Source organism: Coffea arabica, chromosome 3c (genome assembly GCF_036785885.1).
Source record: "Coffea arabica cultivar ET-39 chromosome 3c, Coffea Arabica ET-39 HiFi, whole genome shotgun sequence".
Classification (NCBI taxonomy): Eukaryota; Viridiplantae; Streptophyta; class Magnoliopsida; order Gentianales; family Rubiaceae; genus Coffea; species Coffea arabica.
This window is the reverse complement of record NC_092314.1, coordinates 13832098-13853098: the sequence shown is the minus strand read 5'-3', so window position 1 is coordinate 13853098 and position 21001 is coordinate 13832098. Positions and strand designations below refer to the sequence as shown.

At 36.4% G+C, this 21001-nt stretch overlaps 1 protein-coding gene and 1 long non-coding RNA gene across 3 annotated transcripts; both read left to right on the top strand.

The window, feature by feature from the left end:
* Positions 1 to 1253: 1253 nt before the first annotated feature.
* On the top strand, positions 1254 to 16119 carry LOC140037643 (uncharacterized). Of its 2 annotated transcripts, none has more exons than XM_072082315.1 (14): positions 1254 to 1508; positions 3315 to 3860; positions 5367 to 6545; positions 6650 to 6977; positions 7544 to 7799; positions 7888 to 8104; positions 8544 to 8896; positions 8990 to 9526; positions 10241 to 11447; positions 11639 to 11992; positions 12114 to 12351; positions 12577 to 13035; positions 13290 to 14473; positions 14608 to 14720. In XM_072082315.1, the coding sequence occupies exons 1-14, from the start codon at positions 1389 to 1391 to the stop codon at positions 14611 to 14613; spliced, it is 6984 nt and encodes a 2327-aa protein (XP_071938416.1). In that variant the 5' UTR covers positions 1254 to 1388; the 3' UTR covers positions 14614 to 14720. The 2 variants fall into 2 exon arrangements, with proteins under 2 accessions (XP_071938416.1, XP_071938415.1); XM_072082314.1 differs by adding an exon at positions 16070 to 16119 and having other exon boundaries at positions 1255 to 1508; positions 13290 to 15949.
* Positions 16120 to 16226: 107 nt separating this feature from the next.
* LOC140037644 (uncharacterized) lies at positions 16227 to 16695 on the top strand. Its single transcript, XR_011841586.1, has 2 exons — positions 16227 to 16257; positions 16467 to 16695. It is a non-coding gene; the product is annotated as an uncharacterized lncRNA (long non-coding RNA).
* Positions 16696 to 21001: the final 4306 nt, after the last annotated feature.

Sequence of the window (21001 nt, the reverse complement as noted above, 5' to 3'; positions counted from 1 at the left end):
AAACGCAGTCAGATCCTCTTTGGAGTGGTGACACAACATTCAAGACCTTTCTTCAACTTTCAACTTATTGGACAAGGTGCGGCAATTTTGTTTAGGGTTATCTTTTTCTTTTTCCCAAAGCAACCTTCTTGAGTGGTTGCCGTACAAAAGTATTGGAAGAAAAATTAGACCGGTCGGTTCAAAGTAGGTTGAGGAAAAATTTTGTTAAACCAAACTAATTTGAATTATTAAAAAATTAAAGTCCCAAATAATAATAGGACACTTGGCGGAATGCTAGAGGTGGTATTGAATTGGTATAGAAAACTTGTCACCAAGGATCTCAAGTGGTCAGCAATACGGCATGTGGTACACAAAGTTCGGAAACTTAGAGATGAATTCCAAGAATGCCGGATTGCACATGTGTGCAGGACAGGAAATACTCCGGTCCAGTGGCGGAGCTAGAAAAATTTTTTAGTGGGGACAAAAGCAACTCTTAAATTTTTTATCTATTTTTTATCTATTTTTTAAGAAAAAGATATTCACAAACAACTACATATGAGTATAAATGATACATATATTCTATGAAAAACATAAAAAGATAAACTCAAAATTATTAATGTAATAATAATTTTATTTCAAAAAATAAACTAAATCATTTACAATTGCTCATAACAAGTTTTCATATTTTGATAACGGATTACAACTTTTTCATTTTGAACTTCACGAACTATATTTTTCACAATATAAGTAACTAAACAATCATTCATCCAAGTGTCTTCGATTCTATTTCGTAACCGATTTTTCACTATATTCATAACTGAAAAAATCCTTTTTATAGTATCTATAACAACAGATAAAATCAAAGACAAGTTTAAGAGCATATAAATCAATGGATACACAAAATCTCAGGAGGCACTCTTAAAATTACATCAAATTTTTATGGGTATGATAGAAATTTAAAGGGGACAATGGGCCCGTGTCCCCAGTGAAAATCCGCCCCTGCTCCAGCCTACTTACTAGCTAAGTTATCTTAACCCGGCGCGGGGGGGGGGGGGGGGGGGGGGGGGTGGGGTGGGGGACAACTTTCCAACTTGCATTGTAAATCCTGCTTATGAATGGATAGAGTTTCTTTTTCAAAGAAAAAAAAATTAGGCCTGGTAGTGGGAAAATGAAAAGACCAGCTTAATTCATTTTCAGATTCAGGCACTACAGTTTTTACAAAAAGCAAAAAGCAAAAAAAAAAAGGTTGCTTTATCGTTTGGAAAAAAAAAAAAGGTTGCATATAAGAGAGTGATGGTCATGCATGGTATTCAGAAGGCTTTAATGTCCATCTGGGAATTTATTTTTGTTCAGTTTTCAAGTTCATTTGGGAGACAAAAAAGTTGCAGGTAAGAGTGATTGTAGAAGAAATGATGATGGAAGGGGGTTGTTCAAGCAAGAAGAGAGCATGGCCTAAAGATGACTTCACTGACGTGGTTTTGAAATGGTCCCTTCATGACATTTTTAATGAGAATCGATACAAAGATCAGGTTAGAATCTATGTTCCATACTTCATTTTTCATTTCTGATGATTGTCTTTGTTGCTTTCTTTTAGTCAAATACTCATAAGTAAAGTTGAGTTATTTTGCAACTTTCTCTCAAATCGTTTGCAACAGAAGTTTGACTAAAGCTCTGACAAATGATGAAATGTATACATTTTTTTTTATTCATCATTGTTTTGGAGTGAATCCACTTAGTGCCCTTAAAGTTCTGTTTTGTTGAAACTAGAGTTTTTATTTTTGACACCGTACAAAGTATAGTTATTTTAGACCAATATTTGTTAGTGTGAATGAAATCGGTCATATATTCAGTCTATATCTTACAAGGAGGAAGACAGAAAAGAGAAAATTTCAAAATTAAATCATGCCCCACATAGTTATATATCAATGTCTCGACCATTTAAGCTTGACTTTGAGGGCGAAAGTCATTTTATTATTTTATAACATTAATCTATTGTACAATTCAATGTCTCGACCATAGTTCTTTTTTTTTTTTTTAAATAATAATTTTTTTAGCAGGGAAGGAATGGGATTTAAGAAATGGGGAGGATACATGGGGATCGTAAGATTCACCGGTACATACTAGTGAGAAATATTGCATAATATTTCAGACTAAAGAGCATATCTTATTTCTAGGCCTCTGGCTGTGCGTTTTCACTAAATATCATAGTCTTCAATTCTTTAAATATCAATTGAAATACTGTCACCTTGTACACAGTATGTATAGATAAAATTAGGGCTATATGATGGAAAATCAGTGGTTAAGAAGACAATGGAAAAACATTTACATCATATAATTCAGAATTTAATCTACAGTAAAAATAACAGAAAATATGAACTATCTAATGTGATTCAGGAAAGTGAAAGAGATATTTGATAAAGATTTTTAAACTTTTTTTTTTCTTGTTAGAAGCACAAAATAAAGTGCCAGAAACTTTTTCTAGTTACTATGGATTATATGCTTCTTAGAAGGTAGTGTATGTTGTTTGAGTGAAAAGAAGGAACAGCAAAATGGTAACAAATTCTGGAATTTTATATCATTGCAATGGATGGGCTACAAATTCAGAAATTTTCGTTTGTTGGAAGTATAAAATTATTTGCTTTAATTGGATCACATTGTTAAACCTATATTTGTTATGGGGAATTGGGATGTCTCAATTCTACTTCTTTAGCAATATGGACATGAGACATCCCAAATTGAGACTAGATAGACTTAAGCTATCTCAATCCCATTGTGGGATGTCTGAACCTCAAAAATTGAGATGTTTCAAATTTCAACAGCAATCCTTTTATAGTTCTCTAGTTGATTCTTCTTTGAGTTGTTGGAATGTTGATTCTTGAGTGGCATAGCCAAGGTGATCAATCTTAAGGCCATAGAGTTAAGCTTCTCTATTCCAGCAATATTGCCCTGCAGAAATTAATCTCTGGACACAACTTTTTGTCATACATTTTCTAAGGTTTGAAAAACGAGGAACTCTTGTCTTCAATTTAGCTTCAATTTGTCTTTTTGTCAATTTTTTTTGCTGTGCATGTCCAATTTTTGTTAGTGCTATACTAGGCCATCATTTTTTTGATATTTGTGATACCGGTTAATTGAGCAACATTCAGTATCTATTGCAAGAATATGAACTGTTGCCCTCAATTTAGATTCTGAGTGAAGTACATATTGTTTGATGTGCTTGTGTCTTTTTTGCTGTATGTCTCCAACTTTTGCTGGTGTTTTCCTTTTTCCTTTGGTTACATCAACTGCATTTTTCCTAGGCTTAATGTAATGAATGCCATCTCTATACTTTACAGGTTGAGTGGATACCTGAATTATTTGAATCAGTAGGGAATTACCTTGGCTCTTACATCTACCCTTTATTGGAAGAAACACGAGCACAGCTCGCTTCTGCTATGGAATTTATACATCAGGCACCATTTGCTGAAGTACAAATTCTCGAGGAAGCAAAATCTTGTGGAAAATTTCTATACGATGTTAAAGTTGATCAATGGAAAAACAAATTTGTTGACCATGGTAAAGAGCTTTACAAAGTATTGCCGGGTGATATTCTTGTTATTTCAGATTCAAAACCTGAAACCAGTTCTGACCTCCAAAGGATGCACTGGTCATGGACATTGGCATCGGTAACTGACATTAAAGGTGAAGGCATTGATGAGAGCACTTCATCAACTAAGTTTAAGGTCAAGACACCGGAAGACATGCCATTCAAGGGTGGGAAGCAGGACTGGCTTTATGTGGTTTACTTGACAAATACTATGACAAATAAAAGAATATGGAAGGCATTGCATTGGTTCAAAAATTTGACGCTTATTGAGAAGGTTCTTTTCTCTAATGCCATGGTAAGTATGAGGCTGAATTGATGCTTTCTCCATGGCATTATCTCAAAAAGACTTGAGTTTCCAAATTTGATGCCCAGATTCTTCCCCTTTTTGAATATACTTTTAACTGTAGGTATAATTTCCCATTACAGTCAAAATGAAATATCCTAGTTAGTAATAGTGGATGTACCCCGGTAGCCTGCCATTGCTCCCATTGCTTTTCACGAAATTTGTCAGATGTTAATCATAAAAGTATGATTAGGTATCCATAAAATTGGAAAATTGGCAACAGACAGAAAAGCAATTCTGTTCATCGCCAGTCAACATGAATGTGGAAAACTTTCCTCTCATTCTTACAGAAGACAATGCTCAATCTAACGATGCTGTCGGCAAATTTGCCTAGTGACCAATTGTCAACATGCTACGAGCAAATCTGCCTCCATTGAAGAGAAGACCTTGTCCCATTTGTGCTATCTAGTGGACGTTTATGCTAAACAGAAATAGTTTAAATGAAGGTTTTATGATGTGTTAGAAGGTATTCTGTTTATTGGAGGAGTATGTGATTTTTCCTGACATTTTAGGCAATGCAGACCCTAAAACATGATCTATATAATAGCTTTTCGATATCTCCCCAGTAAACCATCTCTGGATCATGAGTCTCATGACATTATAGCAATTGCCTAGAGAAATAAAGTAAAAAATGAATGAGAACATTATTTTGAGAATTTTTTCCCAAACAGAGGACATATATCGTTACATGCTGAACATGAGAGATTATACCTAATGCAGTTCCACTGTGTAATATCATTGGTGTAGGCGAGGAGCTTTCTTAAATTGTCATATACTTGGGAAATGCAGCTGTTGTTGGAACTCGTCAAAAAGAGAAGATGAAGAAGAGAATCTTTAGCTGATTTAGTTTGGTTCAATCCTCATCTCTGTTTTAAGTTTAAAAATGAATTTCACTTCTTCAAGTAATTTATGTTCACCATCACCAGGCTGGCTTTTGGAGCAAGTTAGGAAAATTCATCATTTTTACAATTAGATTTAGCTGTTTTGAAATTCAAAAAGAAAGGCTATAATCTTTTTGCTTATTGTCTTCTCTTAAAAGGATTAAGATGTGCCTCTTTATGTTTACTATAAATAATCTTTTGTATCTCAATCAATTGTTTACATGTACTTAGGTTACAGATACCAAGCTTGACAACAGGTCAATCTGCTAGTCCTCCATCTTCATCTCGTATTCATTGGTATCTCACTTGGACAAACATGCATTTGCTAAATCTGGAGAATCCATAAGATAGATATGTTTTGGTTTTGTCAAGTCGACCACCAGGATATGAAAAATGTTACCATGAATACACATACTTCTACAGCTTATGAACTAAGGTCATTGTGAGGCTAATTAATATGGAGATCGAATATTCAGCTGAACAATTTCTCTGCTTTTCAATATTGTGTGTTTTTTGGTTAGATGAATCTTTATTTTACTGATTACCCTTTATGTTGATATTTGCTGTGGTGTCACAGGTTGAAGAACAGTGTGATTCTTGTTCAGTAAATCACACTGGACAATTGTCTGAAAGTTTTGGATCAGATTTATACTCTCAGATGAATGAATCCCAATCTGAAGCCATAAGGGCGTCTCTCCATAAGATGACATGTGACCAGAATTCTCACATTGAACTCATTTGGGGTCCGCCGGGGACCGGGAAAACCAAAACAGTAAGTCAGATTCTCTTTATCCTATTAAGAATGAATTACAGGACTCTTTGTTGTGCCCCAACCAATGTGGCAGTAAATGAAGTTGCATCTCGAGTGGTAAAACTGGTAAAAGAGGCATATGCTGCTGAATCTGAAAAATGTGATCCATTTACTCCATTGGGAGATATTATATTATTTGGAAATAAGGATCGACTAAAAGTTGCCCCTGATATTGAAGATATGTATCTTGACTACCGCGTGAAGAGGCTTGTTGAGTGCTTTGCACCATCAAATGGTTTGAAACATTGTGTGCGTTCTATGATTGATTTGCTTGAGCACGGTGCCTCACACTACCATATCTTTCTGGAAAATGAGCTGATCAAAACCAAGGAAAACAAAGATGAAGCTCCAAAAGATAAGCCACAGTCATTTCTAGAATTCATCAGAGCACGAGTAAAAGCTATTTTACCATCCCTCGGAAGATGTCTGATTACATTCTGCACTCATGTACCAAAAAGTTTTGTTGCAAAACAAAATTTTGAAAACATGGTACATCTGATTTATCTACTTGAGTCTTTGGAGAAGGAGCTTTCTGAAAAGGTTTTGACCTCTGATATACTGGAGAAGCTCTATTCTTCTAGCATAATGGTGGAAGATTTTTCCAAAGCAGTCACATGTACCTGGTTTCTGCCAGATATTAGAAGCAAGTGTCTCTTTGTCCTAAAAACCGTTCATTCAACTCTTGAAAATCTGGGCATCCCAGCCGCTGTGAATGAAGAATCAATAAGGGAACTCTGTTTCCAAATGGCTACCTTGGTTTTCTGCACTGCTTCTACTTCCTACAAGTTGCACAGGACAAATGTGGAGCCACTTAAAGTGCTGGTCATTGATGAGGCTGCCCAATTGAAAGAGTGTGAATCCCTTATACCACTTCAACTACCTGGTTTGAAGCATGCTATTCTTGTTGGTGATGAGTGCCAGTTGCCAGCAAGCGTTAATAGCAAGGTATGCAAATTGCTAGTGAATTTATACAGACCAATAGAATAATCTTACAGGCATGACATCTGATTACCTCAGACATAATATATATCTGTTTACGTATAATATAGATATCTGCCAATGCCGCATTTGGAAGAAGCTTATTTGAAAGGTTGAGTTCATTGGGTCAGCCAAAGCACCTGCTTAACATTCAATATAGAATGCATCCATCTATTAGTTGCTTCCCAAATTCTATCTTCTATTCGGGCAAGATCATGGATGCACCTGAAGTTAGGAGTAAAATGCACGAAAGGTGTTTTCTTCGGGAGAAAATGTTTGGTCCCTATTCATTCATTAATGTCCCAGGTGGAAAAGAAGATAGCGATGGTGATGATTACAGCTTGAGAAATATTGTTGAGGCGGCTGTGGTGGTAAAGATAGTTCAGAAGCTGTACAAAGGCACGTCAAGGCTTCCTAGTTTGAATAATTTCATCTACAAGCAAGTTTTCTGTTGAGAAATATCATAAAATATATGCTGTTGTATTAAGTTTGACTCTCTCGAAGTGCAGGATTGGAAGCAGTTACCTTGTCCATATTTTCAGTTTAGCCTTAGTCCAGTCCAGATAGAACAATGGAAAGGAAAGATATGCCTTCATTCTACAATAGAAAAGGAGTGTGAAAATGAGAAAAAGACACCTTTGGCTAAAGATAGTATAATATTTGACTGAGTAGCTTCTGTTTCATGAATATGCATTTGTCTCTGGAAATCATATGAAGGGCTAGAAAATTGAAGCTTAATGGATCAAAACATCAAATTAAGATTGGTAGAGCCATCTTACATGAATTGCTGGAGTATTGAGGGTGCAAAACTTCTCTCGCTTGTATAATTAATTATCTATTAGGAATGTGATTGAATTTGTAATATGTGTACTTAATACCCATGACATGGTTTTTATGCTACTTTGACTATTGTTTTATTTTTTCCACGTCTTCTTTTACGTAACAAATTACTTTTTTTGGCACAGCTTGGAATGGAACTGATACATCTCTAAGTGTTGGGGTAATATCACCCTACGCTGCTCAAGTTGCACTGGTTCAAGAAAAACTTCGTCACAAGTTTGAAAATCTTGACAATTTTGTTGTGACAGTAAAATCTATAGATGGATATCAGGGTGGGGAACAAGATATTGTTTTATTATCTACTGTAAGAGCCAATAATAAAGGGTCTATTGGTTTCCTATCTAGTCCTCAGAGAACCAATGTTGCTTTGACAAGAGCTCGGTACTTTATCAGCTATATTACTGCAAGGAACTTTTCTCCAATCTTTAATTTCAAATATGCAGAAATTGAATTTTTTGTCCCTTGCTAGGCACTGTCTTTGGATCTTTGGAAATGTGGATACACTGACAAATACTCGATCAGTTTGGAAAGCATTAATTTGTGATGCTAAGGCTCGTGGTTGTTTCTTTAGTGCTGATGAGGACGCTGATGTATCAAACACGATTTTGGATGTGAAGAAAGAGCTGGATCAGATGGAGGATTTGCTTAATGGGGATAGCACACTTTTCAAACAGCAACGGTGGAAGGTAATGTTCAGTTGTTTGCTTCTTTATGGTATCAATTTAGGTAACATTCCTGGCAGCATACTTGCACATACTGGAATAACATGTCCATCTAGGAAACTATGACTATAAAAGTTTGCATGACAGTTTGGACGGTATCAAATTTTGTATTAACATGCTGCACTTTCTTTTCTCCATTCAAAATTTCTTCGTGTTTATGTTCCTTTTAGTGTAGCATCATCGTTATGATATCAATATTATGTATTCTGTCCATATATAGTTGTTTGGATATATACCTAATCCGTTGTGGATTTTCTGTTGTCTATTTTAGTTAGCGAAAATCTGCAAGGCATCCTTTCTTTTTTCAAATTTTCTTGTATAGTTTAATCATTTTGGTTATTTTGGATTTGAATTTCTGGTTTATTCATGAATCTTTTTATTACTTTTATATGTTATGTCACAGGTTTTATTTAGTGATGACTTTCAGAAATCATTTAGAAAGATGACTTCCACCCGCATGAAGAAGTTAGTCCTAAACCTGTTGCTTAGTCTTGCCAGTGGCTGGCGACCTAAGAAAATAAATGTGGACTTAGTTTGTGAAAGATCTTCACAGATTGTGAAACATTTTAAGGTTGAGGGGCTCTATGTGGTGTGCTCAATAGACATTGTTAAGAAATCAAATTACATGCAAGTCTTGAAGGTGTGGGATATATTACCTCTGGAGGAGATCCCAAAGCTGCTGAAACGTCTTGATAACATTTTCAACATGTATACTGATGATTTCATCAATCAATGCAAACAGAAATGTCTTAAAGGGTAACTTTTTTCTTCGTATTAACTGAATTCCACTTTTAATGGGACAGCATTAACATATTTGCTAGTGCTTTTTCCTTTTATTTACTTGTTCAGGAGAGCAGAGCTTCCAAAGTGTTGGCCCAACTCATCAAAGATAATCCGACATAAGAACATGAATAATGGCAAATCTGTTGCAGATTCTACTGATAGCGCCTTGGATGGAGGATGTTATGCTGAAAATTCGAGAGTTAGCGAAAGCTTGCAACTCATGAAGTTTTACTCCCTATCACCTGGTGCTGCGAGTCATTTACTTTTCAGTCGTGATGGTCAGGAATTGGATCTGCCTTTTGAAGTTACAGATGAAGAGTGGGAAATTATTCAATTCTGCAAAAGCAGCTTCATCCTTGGGCGATCTGGCACAGGGAAAACTACTGTCCTGTCCATGAAGTTATTCGAGAAAGAACAAATCTACCATATTGCTTCGGAAGGATTTACTACAGCTGAGAATAGTATGTCTACGAGCGTCTTGAAGAGAACTGAGTTTGATCACTCTACAGGAGTGACGAGGGAGACATTTTTGCGCCAGCTTTTTGTGACAGTAAGCCCAAGACTATGTTCTGCAGTCAAACATCATGTTTCCCGTGTGATAAGGTAACCACTAACCAGTGATTAAGTACAATTTGTTTGTATGTGCTTTAATGTACTGTTCGATTCATACTCATTGCTGCTCTAATTGTCTAACTTAGCTTACTTGGATGTGCTGTTTTAGCAGTCATGCTACATAGTATAGATACGATGGAGTTCAACTACATGCTGTATGTGAGGCCATTTACATTTTATCATAGTTCTAAAAGATTAGAATATGTATTAGGTTGAAGTCTGTGCAGGACATAATGTTCTGAGAAGGCATTTGGCATGTCAGTTCAGATATAGTTCAGGAAAGGAAAGAGATCACACGAGCAACTTAATTTTGGGATATGTCCCCAAGACCCAGTTTAGCTTGTAGGGACATTAGCTAGGTGATGGTGAGGTCCCAGGTTCTCCAGCCCTCCCTTTCCCCCTTCCCCTTATTAGGTTTGGAGCCTCTCGTTGAATAACCAAAAAAGAAAAGGAACATCACAGAAATCCATGCGGCAATGAACTCTAGCAGCAAATCAATTCACACTTCTAATCGTTGTGTAGTTGGTGGAAAGTTATGTGAGATATGCTGGATTTTTCCTAGCAGCTCGTTTTGTGATTACATGATACAGTTAGCATTCTGACATACTAGACTTCTTCTTTAAAATAATATCCTTTTACATAGTACAGAGAAAACTAAAGTATTCTTAATAATTATATCTCTAACCTTAACTGTCTTGAGTGCAGTTTTGCTTGCAGTGGAAATTTCCCATCTGAAACCAGTTTGAATGATGCCGAAGATGTGGAAGATATAGAACAGTTTAAAGATATACCAGATTCTTTTGTTGGCATTCCTTCCGAAAAGTACCCTCTTGTCATTACATTTCATAAGTTTTTGATGATGCTTGATGGGACAATCGGTGATTCATATTTCAGACGATTTCCTGAGATGACGAAGATAATGGACTTTTCTGTTGGTATAAGTGGAAATTTCAGATCTGCTGTTCTGCAATCTCTCTTACGAATGAAGGAGGTAAATTATGAGAGGTTTTGTTTCCATTATTGGCCTCACTTCAATTCACAACTGACGAAGAATCTTGATTCTTCAAGAACATTTACGGAGATAATATCTCACATTAAAGGAGGCTTGCTAGCTGGGGAAGCCCCTGATGGTAAATTGAGCAGGCAAGAATATGTTTCCATGTCTAATAGTAGGGCATCAACCCTGAGCTCAGATGAGAGAGAGCTGATCTATACTGTTTTTCAAGCTTACGAGAAGAAGAAATTACAGCGTGGTGAATTTGATCTGTCTGATTTTGTTATTGACCTTCATCTTAGGCTGAAGAGCAAGAGTCTGGAGGGTGATAAAATGGATTTTGTGTACATTGACGAAGTGCAAGATCTTGCTATGAGTCAGATAGCTCTGTTCAAGTATATCTGCAAAAATGTGGATGAAGGTTTTGTCTTTTCTGGTGATACAGCTCAAACTATTGCCAGGGGTACTGATTTTAGGTTTGAAGATATACGATCTGTATTCTATAATGAGTTCATAATGAAATCAAAGAGTGACAAATATGTTGAAAGAAGAGAGAAAAGACGTATGTCAGAAATTTTCAATTTGCAGCAGAACTTCCGTACTCATGCTGGAGTACTTAAATTAGCACAGAGTGTCACAGACCTTCTTTACCAATTTTTCCCTCAATCTGTTGATATTTTGAAACCTGAAATTAGCTTTATATATGGTGAAGCTCCTGTTCTGCTTAAGCCAAACGACGAGAGTGCTATTGAGATTATTTTCGGAAAGACTGTAAAGACTGGTGGGAAAGTAGTAGGCTTTGGTGCCGAACAGGTTATACTAGTACGTGATGATTCTGCTCAGGAAGGAATTTCTAGAGATGTAGGAAATCATGCTCTTGTTCTTACAATACTGGAATGCAAGGGTCTAGAGTTTCAGGTGATTGATTGTCATTTACTACCAAGTGATTCTCTAACCAACCGTTTATGAGTATGACCAAGGGCCTGGGAAAACTGAATGCATGCCTAGCTGCTTTTATTTCTTCCATTTAGTGATTTCTTTGCTGAAGATTTTCCACATTTCATTCAAAATTTACTCTGTCTTGATTGGGTTATTGTACAATTTTGCAGGATGTATTACTGTACAATTTTTTCAGTTCATCGCCTCTGAAGAACCAATGGAGAGTGGTGTATGACTTCATGGAGAAAAAAGATCTACGTGATTCTTGTTTCCCTAGGTGCTTTCCTAGATTTAGTCATGCAAGACACAGTATCCTTTGTTCTGAATTGAAACAATTATATGTGGCAATTACGCGGACAAGGCAGAGACTGTGGATTTGTGAAGATAGTGAGGAGTTTGCTGCACCCATGTTTGACTTCTGGAAGAAGTTGGGCCTTGTGCAAGTAAGGGAGATGGATGAATCATTTTCACAAACGATGCTAATGGCAAGCAGTCCTGCAGAGTGGAAATCAAGGGGTATAAAGGTTGGACTGCTCTCTAAAGTTTCTGCTACCGCAGCTTCTATGCATTTTATGTTTCAAGTTTATTGTGCATGTTATCATTCATTCTGGAATCTACAAAATTTTTCTTTATATTTTAATGCAGCTTTACCAGGAGAACAAGTATCAGATGGCAACCATGTGCTTTGAAAGGGCAGGAGATACAAATTGGGAGAAACGGGCCAAGGCTGCTGGCCTGAGGGCAACTGCTGATCAGCTGCGTGAGTCAAATCCTCAAGAGGCTTGTACAATCCTCAGACAGGCTGCTGAGTTGTTCGACTGCATTGGCAGAGCTGAGTCTGCTGCTGAATGCTTCTGTGATTTGGGGGATTACGAAAGAGCAGGTATGATGTATCAATGTCTCCTTAGTTATATATCTTTTAATATAACTCTTATAGACATACTTTTGTTTTATTGTCGGCGCCAGGGAGAGGGGTGGGTGGTGGTTTTTTGTAGTTATAGTTCTACAACAGCTGGTCTCCTTTGGTTTGATAATGGTATTTTACTTGTGCAAACAATTAACTGGAAAAGCATAGTCTTGAAGTTTAACCTTTTGAATCTTGCTGCAGGAAGAATTTACTATGATAAATGTAGAGATCCTAAAAAAGCAGGTGATTGTTTCACTTCGGCTAAAAGTTACAAACTTGCAGCGAAGGCTTATGCTGATGGCAATTACTTCTTGGAGTGTTTGTCCGCATGTACTCAGGGTAATCTTTTTGAATTGGGAAGGCAATATCTTAAGAAATGGAAACAGAATGCTCCTGGTGATGATGGTACCGCAAAACAAAGTAAGGAAATCGAAAAAGTCGGACAAGAGTTTTTGGAGAGTTGCGCTTTGAGCTATTATAAGCTCAAGGATCATAAATCCATGATAAAATACGTTAGAGCTTTCCTTACTATGGATTCAAGGCGGAAATTCCTGAAAAGCATAGGCTGTCTTGAAGAGCTTTTGCTGTTGGAAGAAGAACTTGGAAACTTCAAGGAGGCTGTAGAAATAGCAAAGTTGAGAGGGGATTACGAAAGAGCAGGCATGATATCTCAATCTCCCCTTAGTTATAAATTTTTTAATACAATTATTATAGACATACTTTTGTTTTATTGTGGGAGGGAGAGGGGATGGGGTTTTTTTTTTGGGGGGGGGGGGGGGGGGGGGGGGGTTGTTGTTGAGGAACTGGTTATTTTTTTTGTAGTTATCTTTGGTTTGACAATGGTATTTTACTTGTGCAAACAATTAACTGGAAAAGCATAGTCTTGAAGTTCAACCTCTTGAATCTTGCTTCAGGAAGAATTTACTTCGATAAATGTGGAGATCCTAAACAAGCGGGTGATTGTTTCACTTCGGCTAGAAGTTATGAACTTGCAGCAAAGGCTTATGCTGATGGCAATTACTTGTTGGAGTGTTTGTCTGTGTGCACTCAGGGGAGTCTTTTTGAATTGGGAAGGCAATACATTACAAAATGGAAACAGAATGCTCCTGGCGAAAAGGAAATCGAAAAAATTGAACAAGAGTTCTTGGAGAGTTGCGCTTTGAGTTATTATAAGCTCAAGGATTTTAAATCCATGACAAAATATGTTAGAGCTTTCCTTTCTATGGATTCCAGACGTAACTTCCTGAAAAGCATAGGCTGTATTGATGAACTTTTGTTGTTGGAAGAAGAACTCGGAAACTTCGCGGAAGCTATAGAAATAGCAAAGTTGAGAGGGGATCTGCCACGGGAGGCAGACCTGCTTGGGAAGGCAGGCCATCTCAAGGAAGCATCCTTACTCATCATTTCATTTGTGCTTCATCGCTCTCTATGGGTGACTGGAAATAGAGGTTGGCCCTTGAGGCCATTTCGACAGAAACAAATGCTATTAAAGAAAGCTATGTCATTTGCACAGGAAGAATCGAATGAGTTCTATGAACGCATTCGCAGAGAGGTTGAAGTTTTGGCACATGAGCATATTAGCTTGCATGAGTTGCTTCAGTCTCTCACTTATTCAGAGCTATGTAAAAATTTGACAGTTGAATTGATATCTATCCGGAGGATCCTGGATGCTCATCTTGATTGTACAACACGGAAGTTTGAATGGGAAGATGAATTGCAAGTTGATATGAAAAAGCATTCAGAAGATAAGATTTCACTAAACCACGTCTCCGTTGGTTCACTCATGCACTTTTGGAATATGTGGAAAAGGAACATGTCAAATATCATGCAATATCTCAAAACAGTGGGAAAACCAGATGATAATGAATGGCTTGAATATGGTGAGTTCTGTTTGAACTATTTTGGTGTGAGGAGGCAGGTCATCAATTCAAATGTAGCATATATACTGTTGAACTCAGATGCTGAATGGGTGAAAACAACTGGTTCTGTATTCAAGCAGAAGCAGCTAAGCGAGAACCAGGTATCCATTGATGGTCGAAAATTTGCATCTGCTGCTCTGAGTCATTGCCAGGCTGAAGTAGCTTCTGTCAGCCTGAAGGTACTTGACACTGTTGAAGCTCTTTATAAGTTGTCAATAAGGGAGTCATTCTCCCTATTTTGCCAAAGCATTTGCCTCATTGATATCTATCAATTGATGAAATTTTTGACTGAATCATTCAAATTCAATGCTAGTGTTGAAAGGAGGCTAGAAAATTTCCTGCGGCCACCAATTACGTACTTTAAATATGTATTTCCACTAGACTGTTGCAAATCATTGGTGGAAAACATGATCTCTTTAAGGAAAACTGAGCTCTCACGGAGTCTACTTGAAGAGGTTATTGTTGACAATATCAGTAACAAGGGTGACCTTACCTACGGTCAAATTGGGAGGGTGGTAATGATTTGGCTTGGATCTGGAAAACCAACAGATGATCTGTACATGAAGATAGCAAAAAGATTTGAAAAGAATTTTTCGTGGAGAGCATTCATTGATTCTTTGCAAGTATCTTCATTGAGGCATTCTGGGATAACAGAATCAAGATCCTTGGGTGATCCTTCATCAAATACTTCAGCTGAAGATTGGAAGAAGTTTTCACTGATTGATAGCTTCCACGAAGCTTTGAGAGATACTTATCTTGCAAATTGGAGGTCATATGACTATGTATCACCTGATTGTTTAATATATCTTGTTGAACGCCTGCTACTCCTTGTATTTCATTCCAAGGATTACTTTTTCACAACAAAGTATTCTTTTGTGGAATGGCTTGTTTATCTTAAAGCAGACATGTATCCAGATGTGAGTTCAGTAGCTGACACGCAGTTGTCTCCTGAAATCATATTTGATTCTGTTGTTATGATGGTTGAACAGTTTCTTTTTAATAAGCGGGAGACAGCATCATGGATTGCAAAATCAAAATTTGATGTAGATCAGTATCATCCACTACTAGCATTAAGGCTTGTGGTTATCTTGTGCTTGCTCCACTTGAACTCAGGCAAGTATTCTAATGTTCTTTCTCATCTGCTTGATCAGTCTCATATTAGTTCGCAGCTGCCAATGCCATTCATTCAGGCACTTAGGCCAAGAAGAAAGCTTAATTTGACTCAGGATTGGTTTAGTTTAAATGCAACTGTAGAAGCATTCAGAAGGATTGGAAATCCTCTTGTGATTGTGCATTTGAGAGAAAATAGTCCAAAATTTGCGTGTCCTGCAATCATCATTGACACAGCTTTGACACCAAGAATTGATGACATCACGAGAAACTTGTTCCGAAAGCAAGGAAGTTACCATCAGCAAAGGCCTATGGTTGAAGCAAATGCTCCGAATTTGTGTGAAGGACTTGTTCATAATGCTGAGTCTCTCATGTCAATTGACATTTCTGCGGCACCAGATCAGAAAATGAGCACAGGCAGTGGAACTGAAAGGAACCCACAGATGTACTCAGGCCTTTCTGAAAAAATCTTTGATGTGCAAATATCAACAGAGAAAAGACAACATGAAGAGTGATCAAGCTGTTCTAATGTTTCTCAATTTAAGGTAATCACAAATGGATTGCTTAGGTCTGCTCAGCTGCTTTGTGGATTTTGTGTTTAATAATCATACAAGCACTTCCATGTAATAGCTTTAACAACTCTCTTTTATGCTGCTCGTTTCCAGGAGGAATTGGAAGAAAGTACAAGCTTTTTAACTGCTGGACAGCTTTTAAATACTTGAAATCGAATGCTTGCAATGGTCTGGTAAAAGTTTTCTTAGACTAAAACATTAGGGTGACAACTGACAATTGATATCCATGGTTTTTGCATATGGACTTTATCTAGAAAGCTGAATTTGTGGCACTATTCCAGGTAAAGGGTTGCTTAATTTTCATATTGGTTGGCAATTGAACCAAGTAGTAGTGAAACAAAAGAACTTCTGCTGCTTTCATGATTGCAGATTGTGCAACTTCCCTAGTTTGCTACATTCAATACCTGACTATACAATTTTTATGTTTAGCTTTTCAAGTGTCAGCTTCGATAGTTTACTCGAAGTTTCATTGATGTTTTTCCCCCACCAGTGATATTATACAGACTGGAAACTTGCAAGGAATTGGATCACTTCTGAAGAGCTTGCAGTCAAAGTGGCCTAGGCTGGAGGCTTTTCTAAATCACTAGTGATACCGTACGTGCGTTGCACGTGGTTGGATGATATGTAGTTATATCATTTTGTTCTGTTTTTATATTGAGTTTACCTTTGTAATGTAGAGTTGGGAATAGAAGCAAGGGTGGGAATTGCATGTTACAAAATATTGTAAAGTAAGCAATGCAAAGCAATCTTATTGAATGTAAGACGAAGAAAAAGAGAAGATATTAAATGTGAAATAGTAATCATTAGTGTTTTAATTTTCTCGACTTTTATCTTCTTTTTCAATTGACTTTTGAGCTTGGATGCATTACTTCTTGCTCCCCCTTTTTTGGTTTTGAAGGACTGTAGTGGAACATCATCGTCAATTTCAATCACCTTTGAATTTTTCTCTTTTATTATGCTTTGCCGAGCATGTTGTTCAGATGCAATAGATGGAGTGGCATCTTCTTGTTTATTTGTATTTGGTAGTTGCTCGAATGCTATTGCTACCATTGATGGATGTCCATGAGAGGAGTGCCCAATCCTATTAAGCTTGATGAGGAATTTGAACTCCTTATGCTTTGCGGCAATCATTTTCTTATACAACTTTGATTTCTCCTTGTCCCGTTCGGTTTTCAGTATTTGTAAATCAGATAGGTTTAAATTGAATGCTTAACTATTAAGAGTTGATGTGTTTATTATTTTAATAATTTTTAGGAACTTACCTTGAAAGATGTAGTGCTATCTATATATTCTTGTATTGGGCATCCAATAAAATTAGTTGCCAAGTCTTCAAATAATATTATTGTTGCCACATCTTGTCCATTGACGACTTCCATCCTTATATTGTACCTATTTTGGAAATGATATTAAGTTGTTAACTGTGCTTTTCAAGTTTGTCATTTTAAAGTCTAGCTTTCATGTCATGTATTTAATTGAGTGACTTACCTTAGTGTAAAATCTTTTGTTGGATAATTGCATTTGGGGCATTCTGCATCTTTTTCGAAATTGATAATTTTGGTGCTGCATCCTTTAAAAGCATTATAGTATAGTTCGGCTTTGTTCTCTATATCGGTAACAATTGCGTTGGAAATGCAGAAAGCATGCTGCAAAAAGCAGTTATTTGTTATTGTTTTTATGATGTTTGGCTTTTTTTTTTCGAGGAATTTTCTAAATTGAAGATTTATGAGGCGATAAATTTACCTCTTTCAATGAATGTTGTTGATGAATAATATTTTTGAGTTGAATGTGCTTGGCCAAGTCCATCTTGTTCTTCAAGATTGCAGCTTCAAGATTTTCACTTTTCTTTGTAGTAATCCTATATAAATTTTCAGTATTGTAATTCAAGGCATTCAATTTGTATATAAAAAAAAAGGTCTAAAAAAATTGTATTCATACCACTTTTGAAGTTTCAAAACTTCTTTGCAATTTGGATTGACTTGTAGAGTTGACATGAATGTTGTTGACAGATGAAACTGAATTCCGCTTCCTCGCAATATCCTAGAATATCAAATATTGAAATTATAAGCTTTTATTCAGTCTTTAGACTCGAACACATTGAGGTTTATCTAATATATTGCTAGTTTACTTTCCCATAGTAATTTCAAAAATCTACTTAGATTGAAACTTGACACAAATAGTAGAAATGTTTCTTATAATTTTCCTTGAGGTACTTTTCCTTATAAAAAGGGTAACTAGTATAAATTTTCTGGAAATAAGTCGACAAACCTCTTAATATCAATGTTAGAAAGTTACTTTGAACATTTCTTTAAAGCTATGGTTCCTGCAAAAATTATTACTAAAACTATTTTACCCTAAAATAAGGTTTCTTGCCGAGCAAGTTTCCCATGCTTTTCCCCAGAATTATTACAACTCGTATTTTGGAACTTTTCCTATAGTTAACTATAGCTTAAGGAAAGAAAATGAATTAAAATAAGACTTAGAATTTTCAAAAGCTATATAACTTATTTACTAATCGAGGCTAGTTTGAGCTAAAGGAAATTATCGAGTTGGAAAGTTTTATAATATAATACTAGCTGGAAAAATATTTCTGATTAATTTGATCACAGCTACTCGAGTTCGCAAGGTCGATACAACTTCCACAGCTCCGATTCCGTTTCGAAATTATAATATGGATCAAAATATGACAAAAATCACATAGCAAATTACTAGGGCTTCGTCAATCATTAGCCCTAGATTTCAACAAGTGCATTTCTGAATAAAATAAAATGATCAACCAAGGCTTCATCAATCATTAGCACTTGGTTTCAGCAAGCCCATCATAAGCAACTAAAAATAAAATAAAAGTAAAGCCTCCAAGACATTCCAGCAATTAACTTTCGTCACCCTGTAGTACTTAGAAAATCATTCAAATGGCCAAGAGCTTCATCAATCATTAGCTCTTGATAGCAACCAATCACTTTCAAACCAAAATTTCAACTAGAAACAAGGAGTAAAGTCACGGCTAATTTAACGCTTAAATAACTCGAGAAATTCAGATTACCACCATAGCATTTTACTAGGCTCAATGCCATTCACATACCAGAAAATTTTAGCATGTAAGCTTCACTTGAAATTCAGAAATTCAAATCACAGATAGGCCCAACATTCGATTCAAGTCAAAATTCATTTTCCTGAAGAAACAGGACATTAAGTCAAGACAGCCTACTTTGAGGAGTCACGTACAGCCGTACACATGGAGGAAAAATATAAAATTTCTACAGAACCAAGGCCCATGTTTCTAGTTTCAAATGCCACTGACGGCACCTTAAACGGATTTTTCTACACCAAGATATAAGCATTTTACTGAAATTGGTCAGGGACATCCAAAAATCTGAAATGTCATTTTTCACATGTGAAAAACTCCTTTTTCTCTTTTTGCACCAAAATGTTTTTATTCAAACCATCCATACATTTCTTATATAATTCCAAAACAACATATTCCAGGCATTTCCATCCCTCATGATTTGAAGGAAATTTTCGAAACTAAGTTGAGCTTCCAACTCAACCTTCGGCCATCACAAAGGAAATTCCAGCATTTGTATACTAACCTCTTTAATTCAATCCTTCAATATATTAAATATTTCCTCGCCAAACCACTTAAATTTTGCATCTCTTATGTAGCTCAAGACCATCATAGTCCAAGGAAACAATAAAATAAATGTTCAGAAACCATTTAAACTTTCTAAAGGCAAACTGAAATTTCTGGTTCAACCTTGCTTGCGGCTTCAAAGATTTCCAGCAAACAATTCAACTTTAGTTCAAATTTCCTTGGTTTAAACATGGTGTTAGTTACTCAATTCAACATTTTAAACACCTAGTTAGTTACTAAAATTTTCCACTTTCAAAATTGAGTTCAAACTATCATTATTAACATCAAAATTTCCAGAAATTTTCCTGCTTGGGCTCGGGTGATCATGCCTTGAAGCAGAATGTACTCTTAACCTTTATTTCTCTGATTTAAAACTTACTAATCAACTACATGCAGGGCCTAATTAACTTGTTATTAGTCATCTAATCATGGTTATAAGTTTAAACAACAACACTAAACCAAATCAGGTTGCAAAGCTTTAAGCTAAGCTCTCGGCCAAACCAGAAATTCTTCCAGCATTTGTTTAGTCACAAACCATTTTTTTTCTATGGTTAATTCCTGTATTTTGCACTTAATTTCACATGCACAACTGCTGAATTTAACTAGCTATCATATCCAGACCAGAAATCAGTTTGATAGCAACCAAATTGAACCAAGTTAAGCTGTAATAATTAAGCTAGGCTCTCGGCAGAATTTTCTTACCCCAAACTAACCCAGAAATTTATCTCTGCTTTAACACTTCATTCGAATGCCCAATTCATCATACATGGTCTTAATCTTCCAGTTCTTACTCAGCTAAAGACATTTGGGTGTTCAGATTATCACACAAAACAAAATTGGAGCTGCAATAACACCTCAAGTCTCGGTAGCAACAATTTCTCAAAACAGAAATTTTCCTAAGGTTTTGATTTCAGCATCCGATTGTATAATCTAAACATGTAATCTCTGATATAGCTTGATCAACTAATAATCAACCTATTTTAGACCAGAAATTACCTCAGCTAGCAACCAATCTTTCACACGAAATTCCAGAAATTTCCTTCCTAGCTCTCGGCCAAGTGCAGATGGTGATTCTGGTTTGGAGTTGCGGCTGAAAAGGGTTGTGGATGAAGGTAGAATTGGTGAAGCTTCCGGCAGATTCCCTTCCCTGGCTTTGCTCCAACTCACGGCTGAATCCAAGAAGTTTCCGGCAGCTCTCTCCCTCTCTCGGTGCTCTCGGTCAAGGCAGGGAAGAAATGAGGTTTTGTTGTGAATCAAGAATGAAAGAGTAGAGTGGTATTTGGAGTGAAGTTGATTTCGACTTTGGTTTGTGCAGAGAAAGAGTCGGCTGAAATGGTTGTGAGATGTAGTGTGAATTTGATCAAGTGGTTTTGTGGTGCCGCGGTTTACGAATAAAA

Coding starts and splice junctions, on each gene's coding strand:
- LOC140037643 (XM_072082314.1), top strand. CDS start 1,389: ATGATGATGGAAGGGGGTTGTTCAAGCAAGAAGAGAGCATGGCCTAAA. Junction 6,546..6,649: donor CAGCAAGCGTTAATAGCAAG/GTATGCAAATTG, acceptor CGTATAATATAG/ATATCTGCCAATGCCGCATT. Junction 8,105..8,543: donor TCAAACAGCAACGGTGGAAG/GTAATGTTCAGT, acceptor GTTATGTCACAG/GTTTTATTTAGTGATGACTT.